At 36.3% G+C, this 12,483-nt stretch overlaps 1 protein-coding gene across 14 annotated transcripts in view; it reads left to right on the top strand.

Annotated features, from left to right (window-relative positions):
• The window catches only part of NRXN3 (neurexin 3), a 982,570-nt gene that overhangs the window by 852,316 nt on the left and 117,771 nt on the right, over positions 1 to 12,483 (top strand). For 13 of the 14 annotated variants that reach the window (XR_014852509.1, XR_014852510.1, XM_085061643.1 and 10 more), the window contains one exon: positions 11,782 to 11,871. The exons of the other annotated variant lie outside the window; for it this stretch is intronic. Coding sequence is in view for 11 of the 13 variants with exons in the window: in XM_085061643.1 (XP_084917769.1) it covers positions 11,782 to 11,871 (90 nt within the window). In the remaining 2 variants the exon portion in view is untranslated. The remainder of the gene's footprint in view (positions 1 to 11,781; positions 11,872 to 12,483) is intronic. 14 annotated transcript variants of the gene reach the window in all.

The following is a 12,483-nucleotide window of genomic DNA, read 5'->3' as shown; positions in this document are numbered from 1 at the left end:
GAAGCTTCCAGTACCTATTGCTCCTGTTTTGTTTCTTAAAACTGATCCAGGCTCTTGTGACACACTGCATTCAGTGTGAGTGAGCTGTAGTTTTAACTTCACCAAGTGGCTCAAGCCCATGTGAGTGGCAGTCTATCAAGCACTGAATTTCTGGCAGCCTGGCATTAAGAAGGAGGGAAATGCATGGGTCTTTAAGAAGACATGGAAGGTAATGAAGCAGAACAAACAGGGCAATATGGTTTAACAGCAATAGGGTTGAAAGAAGGAGTTTACCTAAGGAAGGATACACACAGAAAAGTATCTTCATGCAAGTGGCCATGACCATCTAATTCCCACCCAAGATCCCACAGATAGCCCTTGAGGTGTGTAAAAGGGGAGAGGAATAAAAAGCATTCTTCTGTAGCAGTCTTTCATACTGCTACATAACAGTCACATAAAAGGTTGTTCTAACATGCAAATACAGGCCACAGAGGCAATACTAGTTTTAATTTAGCCAAAATACTTTATCTTGTTTATAGCCTAGAATAAGAAAATACCACAAGAAAGTACTGACATTTTGAGGAAAATTTTTTGTCAGTGCTGTCCAATAGAACAGAAATATGTATTAGAATGCTGTTAGCTAAATTAGTGTAGCAACACTGTTACATCTTCCTGAATCAGACTAGATGTCCAATATGTCAAATCTACGGACGAATACCAAATACATCAGAAGAAAATTCACTTTAATGGTCAAAATGACACTTCTTTCCAATGGTCCTAGATTTGGGATTGTTTCTCTTCTGTCCTTCCAGAGCCTGATTGTTCAGCTAATCAAGCTTCTTGAGTCTGAGACCTGTCAAGTGTCTGATGCTCCAGAGAATAATTACAGTAAGCCACCATGGCAACAACAAAAATATGCACCTAAAGATCTCCTTCTAAAATATTGCCCTACTATTGCATTTAGTTTGTGATCTGAAATATGAAGTCACATAAACTGTATGTGTTTGTATCATATGTACAGTAATTACATTTGTATTTCTCAGTTGGGAAGCAAATGGTTCCTTTTTTTTCCCCTCATAAATTTATTCATGGAGACATGATTATGTGGAAATACTCCCACTCCTTTTCCAGCTAGGGAAGTTACTCTGCTGCATTTTGACCCCATTGCTCAGCCAAATTTAAACCATAACAAACCAAAACCTAGGTAGGTTAGTGGCATCTGTAATTTTTCTCTATTTCTCTATTATTTTTTCATTGATATTGATTCTCAAATTTCAGTTCTTTCCTCTTAGCTTAGTTCTATTGACTAGGATTCCTTGTAAGATAAATTCTTGCAACACAAAGTGAATGTTTATGAAAAGTTGTAAAAAAAAGTTGAGCTTTGTGATTCCTCAGTCCTAGGTTTGCCCTGTGTCAGAATGATCACCTAAAGTATGCCAAGATATAGAATCTAGAGGGCACTGATGCATCTTTCTGCCTAGTTTTTCTCACCCAGTATCTGATTTAAGAACTCTGGGCTGAGGAATCTCTCTAAGCACTGGCATTGCATTCATATACCTATCACAGGCCTTTGAGTCCCAGTCCCTGAGATACTGTGGTGCAAAACAGATCCAATCCACATGGTTTTCCTTGTATTTCTTTGACATCCAGCCATATCCCATGAATAGTAATTACATACTAAGAGATATAGGTGTATCCTTATTGCTTCATCTTCCTAACAATTCCATGCCAAAGTATACAGCTGTTCACACAAGCATGTGTATCCTGACCAAATCCTCAGATATTTTGAACTGTTCTCATCTGTTTGTTTCCACTGCTCCGTGATAGTATGAGTGTCCAGGTATCAAGCATAAACATTATCAGCAATGATTTCTGATAAATTTCTCCTTTGCTGGAGGAGGATTAATTAGATCCATAGAAGGGCTTGGGTTGGAAGGGACCTTACAGATCATCTAGTTCCAAACCCCCTGCCATGGGCAGGGACACCTTCCACTAGACCACATTGCTCAAAGCCCCATCCAACCAATTGCTATTGGTTCAGTCATTTGATGGTACATAAAATGTAGCTGTACAATGGGGTGCAGAGAAGAATGGAAAAATATTTCTCAGATGGAGACTCAGCCTAAATAGAATTCTGCTACACAGCACAGTGCAGTGAGTTCCCAGACATTAATATATTTACGGTTTTCTCCTGGGTTAGTTCTATTTCGGTTCTCCTGGTCAAACAGAGTTGTTATGTTTTATTTCTTCACTCTCTCTCTGACTCTCCTTCTGTCCCTGTCTCTCTCTCATACACACACATGTGTGCACAGTAAGAATGAGCAAACAAACTTCTGTCCTGAGGGATCACAGGCTTGAACAACAACTTTGTGCTTTTCTGATCACATTGCCTGCAGAAAGAACAGTGCCAGCTGTAATCCCAGGTTGACATGCTGACATGCAGTGACAGAAGGGGTTTATGCATCCACATCAGCCTTCTCCCTGCTTGCTGAAGGCACTGGAAAGCATAAAGTCATTAAAATCCAGCGCTACAGACTGAAGTAGAGCAACTGTGTGAATGGATGGTCAGAAATGAAAGGGACCAGTCATGGAATTGGGAGTCAGAAGTTCATGAATCCTAGCCTTGTATTTAGAGATGCCTTTCTCTGTGATCTTGGGTAATGCCTTTACCACTCTGTGGCTCAGTTTTCCAGTTTTCCAATCAGGAAACTGAGGAAAAAGCTCCAATTTACCTTATCTTGACTGACTAAAATAGAAAATATTATACAATTGACTGAATATGAAAGTCTTTGTGAGTCAGTGAATTTGCATCTTTGCTACTTATTGAGTACCTGGTAGCCTTGGTCATGACACAGCTTTGTGCATAGCTTCGATCTCTTTGAGAAGACTTACTGGGTTACTCCACAGTCCTAGAATTCTCTTTTTCCTTTTTCTAAACTGATGCAAGCAGAAGAATTGATTTCATGATTTGTAGCAATTAGAAATGGGAAAGGCCTGTTTGCTCTCATTTATTACATTCTGTAATAAACTGATATCCCCCACCACTTTTTCAAGTAAAATCTTAAATAATTCAAGAATTTCCCTGAGGATACTGTAGCACTGTCTAATATGCAATCTTGATAGGAAGTGCTTCTTAATAAATTTCTTCTTTCATCAGTTTCTTACTTGCTTTTAATTATTTCCTGGCAGTCACCCTAGAGAACTCGCCCCTTCCACAGAGTTTTTGCAATTCTGTTATTTGTAACTGGTTAGCTTTCCAGTCATCATCAGTGTCATTTGACTAAGGGCCTTATAGGTGTTACTTTCATTAATGTTACTGACTGAGCAGCTTCTCTATAGTCAGCACTGTATTAATGGGAAAAGACTGCACATGCTCTCTCCATAATAATGGGGTGTTATACATGTATGTATAACACCCCATTATTATCTCCCTGATAATATGTGCACAGGGAAATGACATTCAGAAACATCTGAAGGTTTCTAGTGGAGCCAATCCAGCCCCATAGGTGCCAGCACCAAGGCAGAGACTGCAGGTCTGCTGGAACTGAGCTGTTCTTGTTTGCAGGCTTGTGACAGTGAGCCACTGACCCTTCAAGAAGCACATATAAAGCCACAAGTTTTCTTACCTTAGATCATGAACCACGCAAAGGCAACTGTGCTGTTTTCAGTCTCACATTTCTCCTGAAAGCAAAATAGGTGCACTCATGTAGCTCCGATGGCAAACCCAAAATATGTATATTAGATTCAGTGTTTCTCTGTCCTGACTTTGCCTAATGCACAAAACAGATAAACAACCTCTAGATAAATGGGAGTTAATAGAATTTAAAGTGTCAATACAAATAAAGTGCTTTTGGTGTTTGATTATTGCTGCTTGTTCCCACTGGGTAATATAAATCACATCCTGACCTTTCACAAGGGAATCAAAGAAGCGGTACGTGGGGACAATAGCAGTGGATTTTATTCCAATCTCTGATTTCTTCCTTCAAAATGATTTTTTTTTCTTGTTTAAAATGGAAAGATCAATATGTAGTTTCAGTTTTTCTTTAATAGAGACTTCAGCCTTGGCTGCTCAGTTTGCATCCAGTTTGGATGCAGCTCAGTTTGGATCCAGTTAGTGAAAAAACCCAGTAATTTACACATTCCTTGAAAAAATTTCAAACAACTAGTAATGTAGACACCCAAATTGTTTCATGTTGTTACAGAAGTTGAACTGGTAACTGCTTTCTCTGTACTGTACACTAGTTCATTTTCCAACACAGCTCAAATGAGAACTAAAACAGACTGCTTTTATTCCATGCCCATGGCCTCAGCTTCCATAGGGCTGAAATGATTCAGCATAATGTACGCATATGAAATAAGACTTGAGTTACATTTGTCACAATTTTTTTTCTTCTGTATGCTTGAAAAAGTTTGATTAACCTTCTTCCACCTTTGCTAGTCTGAGTTTGGTTTTGCTCCTGTTGTGCTTCTGTGTTAGATTATTGGGGGTAAGGCATTTATTTTCTCAGTCAACCAAAACAGGATTGAAAGACTAATCTAAGGGAGGTTGAAATGTTACTGATCTTGTCCTGGGGCAGAGCACTGAATTAGATTACTTCTTCAAGTCTTCCTTAGTCTTATTAATGTCATTGTGGTCCATGTTAGTTGTACTTTCTGCACAGACATTTAAGCTCCTATCTCCCAGCTTGCCTCTGAATTTCCCAATGATTTTGGCCTGAATGGTGCTTTATTTGAATTAGAGCCCCAAGTTTTAGGCTAAAAAATATGAGGTAAAATAGGGTGTGGTGGCATTGTAAAGCTTTTGATTGAGGCACTAGAGACTTGGAAACAGCTCCAGTTGCCTGAGTAACTTTCAATGTTGGAGACTTGCTTGCTAATTCTCTCTCTTATTTTTAGTACTTATATTACCAAGACCTTGTTGTCTCTTGTCATGAGGGCAGTGAGCTGAGGAGAGTTGCAGTGTGAAGGTCAGCTTTTAACTCCAGTCCATAGTGAGATGAACAGAATAAAAGGTGTTGCTCCCAGCAAACAATATGATCAGAGGGAATTGAAGATAAAGTCAAGAGCATCCAGGACTAAGGGGAAAATAAGGACAAGAAATAAAATGAGAATTCAATAGCAAAAGATGCAACTTCATTGAACAGTGAAGGCAAAGGGAAAAATAAAATATCCAAGAACTGAGCAAAGCTGAACAATGTCAATACTTGTCTATTTTTCAATCCCCTCAAATGAAATAAAATCCCAAATTTAAATTAATTTTCTATAGCACTCCTGTTATGCAAGGCAAAACTGAAGCTTTAGAAGAATTTTTAGAGGGACAGCTTGTGGTAGTTAGAAAGATTCCAGATCATCTGCCTTATAACTGTTTTAGCGTGGCCATCCTGTTTCATTTCTGTATAAGCCACATCTGTGGTTTCAGGTTTGGACTTTTTTCAAGTATTTTCTAAAGCCACTGTAAGCAGAGATTTTTTACATGTTTTGATTTTAATGCAACCATTTCTTATGTTATATAACATAAACCACAATATGGTCTCACAGTAACACAACAAAATAGACAGCTGTACATAAAGAGACCTGATGCTAAAACTTGATTGCAACTATTGTTACTCCTTTCTGATGTATGGAGGAAGGTCTAGTCTTACAAATAGACTCTAATCCTTTACTAATAGACTTGTCTCAGTTTTCTAATTGAATACAAAATATGAACAAATGGTTGTACTTCATAGTATTTAAAATGCTTCGTAGTATTTAAAACAAAATGTATACTTAAGGAAATGTGAAAATGGAGCAATTCAGTATACTGTAAGTTTTTAAGTGCAGCTGTCTGAAAAGAGAAGTGATTAAAGTGGCTCAGTGTGTGCCAGTGACAAGCACATGTTGAAAATTTTTATCCTCTTTATCAGATATTACGGGAAAATGGTAGCTTCTCCATGATGCATGCAAGTCTCCTTTTCCAGGGCATACAGCATCAGCTCTGGCAGAATTTTGGGGTTGAATTGAACTGAGTCAGTTTATGTTATTAGAGGATTTAGCCATCAAAGATACACTTTTTATGCTGTAGCAGGCTACTTCTCTCCCATGATGATGTCAATTATGTGTGTGTAAATCTTTGTGAGATTATTGGCATCCATAAAAACTCTAAGGGAGCTGGCATTAAAGGCTGCTGGGTGAACTGAGCTATCAAACACTGGCTGTTTACAAGCCCTTTTCCTACTGAAATTCCATAATAAGGGAAATTTGGTGGAAACATTTTAGAACTTGAACACTGATACCAAGATGTTTTTTTAAATTATTATCACTACAGCATCTTTCATTTAATAACTGCTCATTAGAGAAAATGTCTCATTCTTTTTAGAGACTTAGAAGCAATGAAGAAAACATTGCTGCTGTGGTGTTTCTCCATAGAACAGCCTTTGACAGTAATTTAGGACGGATGAGTGTTTTCTTATGGTACTCTTTTTAGCATCTTCACAGACTTGACAACACATCAGGTTGGATTAATATGCCACCTGAAAGCAAGTACTTTCTCTCTGCCCAGTGCAATTTGCTGGAACCTTTCTGTTTTTCTCTTTTACCTAAGAGGCAGTAAATCATTATGATTGGTATCTAGGCCAAGATGCAATATTTTTCAGAGCTTCAATTGTTCTTGTACTTTCTTTGGCTTAAGATTCCATTTTGGTTTAGAATTAAGCTTAATGCAATAAAGGTTGTTTGTTTTCTTAAAGGAACCATTAGCAGAAAATCAAAACATCATCCAGCACTGAAGGGTTTTGGAAGGATATTTTGCTTTGCCCATGAGCAAATTTAAACTGTCTGCCCCTGGACTGTTGCACTGTATGAAATGTATTTCCTGTGGGAACTGCCGGTAGTGATTAGCACAGGCAAATTCTTTTGATTTTTTTTTTCCATTTTAGTTTGGTCTAAATTGAAAATTATCAAAAGCTAAATTTCAAAGTGAATCTAATCTATTTATCTGTATAGTCTGTGGAGTAGGAATACAGAGGCCTTCAGAAAAAGACAGAATACTGGCAACTGATCATATTTAACCAGTAGGCTTTTATTTTTGTGACCGAAGTGCCACATTTCCTTGGGGAAAAGAGGGACCATCCAAAAAAACCCACAACCATGGAGCATTTCTGCCATATTCCTCTCCAAAGTATTTAGTCCTCAGAAATGTCTGTGATAGTTGAAATATTTTGAATATTCAGGTTAACCAAGATTCAAGATTCTAGAAGATTTCAAAATGTTACCATTAAAGTTCTTGAGGTTAAAAAGCCTGATTGCTTATCACTTTGTTGAAAAACTTAGGACATGCAGCAGAATTTCTCTTAATTGTGCATTAGAGTCCTAAATGGGACAAAAGATTTTTTTTTTAATCCTGGTCTTCACAGTTGGCTTTAGAATTTTTACATTAAAAAGGAATAAAAATAGGTGAAACAACGTATTTATGAGGCATGGTTCTTTAGAAGAAGCTAAGTTGTTGAGCAGATCTAAGTTGTATTGATATATAGGAATTCATTATGCAGATGAAGGAAAAAGGAGGAAACTATTTAAATGAGTCATTCCTATTGGTACTTGAATTACTTAAGCAGCTAGAAACTATGGGAGTAAAAACACGTAGTAAATCACAAGTAGCAAAACTAATCAACACAATTTTACTATAAAAAATTATATCTTGCAGACCTTTGAAACATACATTGATTCTGAATGCAGAAGAATTATGGGATTAGGCGTATTTTCTGAAATAAATTTAAATTACTGTATCCTGTGTATTCTATTCTGAAGAGCAGCCTTGAATCAAATCTGGACTCAGAGAGAAAAAAGAGAGGATCTGCTTTGGTTACATGAAAGGGTTGTTTGAATATGTGTATCATTCCACTATAGAAAGAAATTGCGTTGAGGTCACAAAAGGATTGTGACTGGAAATTTCTGTGCGTGAAGATGGACAAGAAACACCCTTAATCACATCATGTCTCAGTTGACAGAGGTCCAAAAAGCTTTATTCATGCTGAACTTATGTTACTTCGTGTTGCAAACCATGGTATTTCCTTTTTGAGCTCTCATATCAAATGCTGTGTTTATTTTTTAAAGCACAACTCCAAGTCAGTATTAATTTAGTAAATTGTGTGATTCTATTGGTTATATTTAATGAATATTCTAAGCACTTAACAATGAAAAATTTATTCTTTGGCTCACTGTTGTAAATGGGTATGTAAGCAAACACATTCTCATGCACATGTTTTTAAAAATCATTCTTAGTTATGTCTGGAGTAAAATTTAAAAACAAACCAGAAAAGAATAGATCAGATACTAATGTTGTAATATAAACCTATTTGAATTTTCTAATGCCCTTCAATTTTTCATCACTTTTAAAGGTATGATTTTTATATGTATTTTAATCTTGCTGAATATATCTGCATAATAATAAAATAATAAAATTAAATTAAACCTGATTTTTAAAAAAAGTTTTTAAAGATGTGGTGGGGAATAGTTTTCATTTCTGGCTTTCTTGAAGGTCTAGAACTATAAGAAACCCATTTTTCATCATCATGTCTTTGATTGTCTCACTTCCTTTTTTTACCTTAGTCCTGTTGGCCTGTTCTTGTCAGATGCCCTATTTCTGAGAAATTTCAATTCACCACGTTTTTTTCTTTGTACAGTCAGCCTTCCACTTCCACAGAGGAAGAAGCACTCCATGTCAGCCCCTGGCTGACTACTGTTTCTCTGAACTTTCTTTATTCTGAAAAAGATCTCACTGCCACCAGTAAAATGTTACTTATGTGTATATTGTCACTAGATGAAGGCAGTGAAGTTTCTTGCTGCTAGTAAACAGTGTTAATGAATTTCTTTGGGGCTATAGAAAGTGGGCCTGCCCATCAACACTATAATATCAATGCACTCATCCAAGCAGTAGTCCTAGCTCAGAATGTACTCTATAAAGTGGGGAATAACCCCCATTTCTACCAAACCCATGTGTACCTCTATCACATACAATATACATGTAGCAGCAGCCTCTCTGTAAGTATTCAAGTCTAGGTTGACAGAGAAATTTAGGTGCCATAGAAATGCCTCCTGAGCATATTTCAGGACTTAGTACTTCTTTCTTACGCAGAAAAAAATAGGCACACTGCAACAGAACAAAAATCTCCCAAAGGAGATGCAGAATTTTTATGATTGCATTTATGAGATTTAGCTATTTTGGTGGGTATGGATTAGCATGTTGAGAAAAGGCCCAATGGATAAGCTGAATGTCTTGCTACGTGATCTTAAAAAAGAAATTGTTTTTGTAGTGAGCTTGACTTAATTTTGTTTATGTTCTCCCCAAACCAGTGGGTCTGCTTCCCCTTTCTTGTGAGTGTGAACTTCTCCTAGGCTTAAATGAATGGGAGAACTTGCAGGAAAGGAAGCTATCGTTTAGGTTAAGAAATAGGAAAATCAACTGATCTGCTTGACCTCAGCTTACATTAGTCATCAGCTTATTATTAATAAACAGATAAAATACCATTGCTTTGTTAATATTAGTCTCTTTAGCTTTAGGTAGTTTTTTTTCTTTGTTTTTGTTGTTTATATTGACTCAGTTCCTCTCTATCAATTTTTTTTTCTTGGATCCTGCATTGAACATGGTTCAAATTTTCTGTTTAGGAATACGTATTCATAGAAGTACAGAACTGACTTTTTGGTGATGCTGGTATGAATTATGAGAGCTGGGAATGTACTTAAAGGTAATTTAATGTATGTGAGTGACTCCAAGTCACCATGGTACATTGTTAAATATTACTTGAAAAATGACTGAGAGTGTTTTCAATTTTATCTATTCCTTCTAGTTTATCTGAGTAACCAATTGTATATGGCAGGCATCTGAGGTGCAACACAGAAACTGGAACATTAATGTGTGTCAGCTGGCACTTAATTAGATATTTCTATAATGGGGAATAGCAGCTTCCCACAATTAATCTGTTACATGGAAGGTAAAAAGTAGTTTGTTTTTCAGGAAGGTAATAAACAATTGGGGCAGTAAAGTTGTTTTTAAATGTTTTTTGCTTTATTTTAATAAGCAGCAAGGCCCCTAAATGTTCATTGTTATATTAAGAGATACTAATCCAAATGCAAATTGCTGTTTTCCTTACAGCTGAGCTTACAGAGATATAGATGACAATTTTTACAAATACTCCTTAAGATTAGGTCATGTGAATCCTTGTGGGCCTATAGCTATTGTGTTGCTGTAGAGCCTCCCAGCTGCTCCAGAAAGTCAGCACTACCAAAATGCCGCTGGAGAGCACAGCCATGGTCAGCAACTACCTTGTACAGACTGGCAGCATTTCTGAGCAGCAGCTATGCAGTAAGGATGATCAAACACATGAGATTTACCAGTCATATTCCCTGCAGTATGAGTGTCTGCTCTTGACTGGCTGGATTTATATGACTTAGTTTTTAATTTATCTTTTTTTTTCATTGCTGTGTCTTTACATTGAAAAAAGATTACAGCGTCTGCTTCAGAAAGTCAAATAAAAATGAAGCTCCATTAGTATATTTATATGTGGGACTTTAAAGGCAGTTCTGCAAATTGTGCAGAGCAGTTGCTGACTTGGACCACCATTTATTCAAAACACGGAGCACAACTGATCTACTGAACTTCTGCTTATGGTAGCATTACCGCAGTGAGTTGCGGGCTTACTCCTTCTTCTACAATATTATAATGTTGCCTGTAAAAAATGCACACCTTTTATGCCTGTCTGACTGACGAGTTTTGCAAAAATACTACATGAAGCAAAAATTAGAATTAATCACAAAGTGACTGTAGCTGAAGAAAATGAAAAGGCAGAATGATGGCATTTGTTCACTGTCATTCCTAACACCATCAAACTGAGCTGCTCCTTTCTACTAGAGGGTACATCTGACCTGTACAATTTTCCAATAGCTAGGGAATTTGGACAGAGGCTTTGTGTGAATACTGTTCCTCTCTGCATGGTGCAAGTAATAAGAGCCTTCCACCAGAACACACTTTACTGGATAATTCTATTATCCATCAGCATGGAACAATTGAACTGCAATTGCCAGAATTTACATTTTGGCTAATTATTTTTGCTTTTATTTAAATTAGTTCCTAAGCTTTTGTTTTATTCTGGCAACAGGCCCAAGACTTCGGTAACTGAACACAAGTCTTCATGTGTCCTTAATTAACAGTTCTTCCTCTTTTCAAATCTTACTTCCCTTTTTTCCTATTTATCTTTCCATTTTTCGGTTGTTTTTTGGAGTTTTTTTAAACTAATTCTACTACATCCTTTCAGCATCAATTTCTTATATCTTCCTCCTTTCTTTTTTTTCTGTTTACTGGGTTTCTAGTCCGAACACGTGTCTTTTGCCACGAGGTTTATCAAATTACTACTAACTGTGTGTTTACGTGACTGACATATTGTGCCATGTCCTTATGCAATCAGCTCTAGAGTCTGATCAAAATGTTTTAACTCGTGGCACTGAGTTCACGCAAGGTCTCATGTCGCAGACAAATTGCACATGCCTTCTAACCAATTTGGATAAACAAATACTCTGAGGAGAACTGAAATATCTTTTTCATGGGATTTAATTTCTTCGACCTTCCAGAACCTCAGGCGATTGGATGTATAACTATTCTCCACTTTACTAAAGATAAATCTCTCTTTTCAAATATATATATGTGTACACACGTGCGCACTTATTTATTTATAGCTAAATAAGGTCATAAAAAACCAAAAAAATCTGGGATGTTTTAACTATTTCATTGACTTTTCAGATTGTTTTTAAGCTCTTTTTTAAACTTTAAAGGCAACACTGATAGTGAACGGTTCCAAATGGTAAAACAGAAAATCCCCTTCAAATATAACCGGCCTGTAGAGGAGTGGCTGCAGGAAAAAGGTAACAGTCATTAAAACTTTCATTTTAAACCCATTTGATTCTAAACTCTCATTTTTAAAGCCTGCAAATAAATGTTTCTTAAATGATAATCGCCTGCTGCATAAATGACTGTTTTAATTTTCATTATAATTTGTGTCAGCTTCCACCTGCCATATGTTGATAAATCATGCTATAATACATTGCTATTAAAATGCAGTTAAAGGGACGAAATTCTAAGTTTGCTACAATAGTAATGACAAACAAACAAGCAAAAATTCAGGAGTTGATTTCTTAAAAAAAAAAAAATGAAGAAGAGTGAAGAGCAACAACATGTATTATGGCAATTTAACCACTGCATGATTTTCCTATTTTAATTTGGGCTAAAGCTGCATTTATAGCTTTATTATCACAGTTTTCTTTAAAAAAATTCAAATCTACTTGTTAAACCACTTCCTGTAAGTTGTTTTTTTTCTCATGAGTCTGATTAGCCACTATGTCTATGTATTTTCTAACTGTATTAAGATAATTAAATTATTTTTAAAAATGTTGTAAAGAAAACATTTTTTAACATTTTCATTTAAATTACAGTGAAGGAGACAGAGAAAGATGATTGTTGTGTTGCTTTTATGCTTT

Source organism: Lichenostomus cassidix, chromosome 5, assembly GCF_008360975.1.
Source record: "Lichenostomus cassidix isolate B80296 chromosome 5, HeHo_3.0, whole genome shotgun sequence".
Taxonomy (NCBI): Eukaryota; Metazoa; Chordata; class Aves; order Passeriformes; family Meliphagidae; genus Lichenostomus; species Lichenostomus cassidix.
The sequence above is the reverse complement of the archived record's forward strand: the minus strand, read 5'-3'. Positions and strand labels throughout refer to the sequence as shown.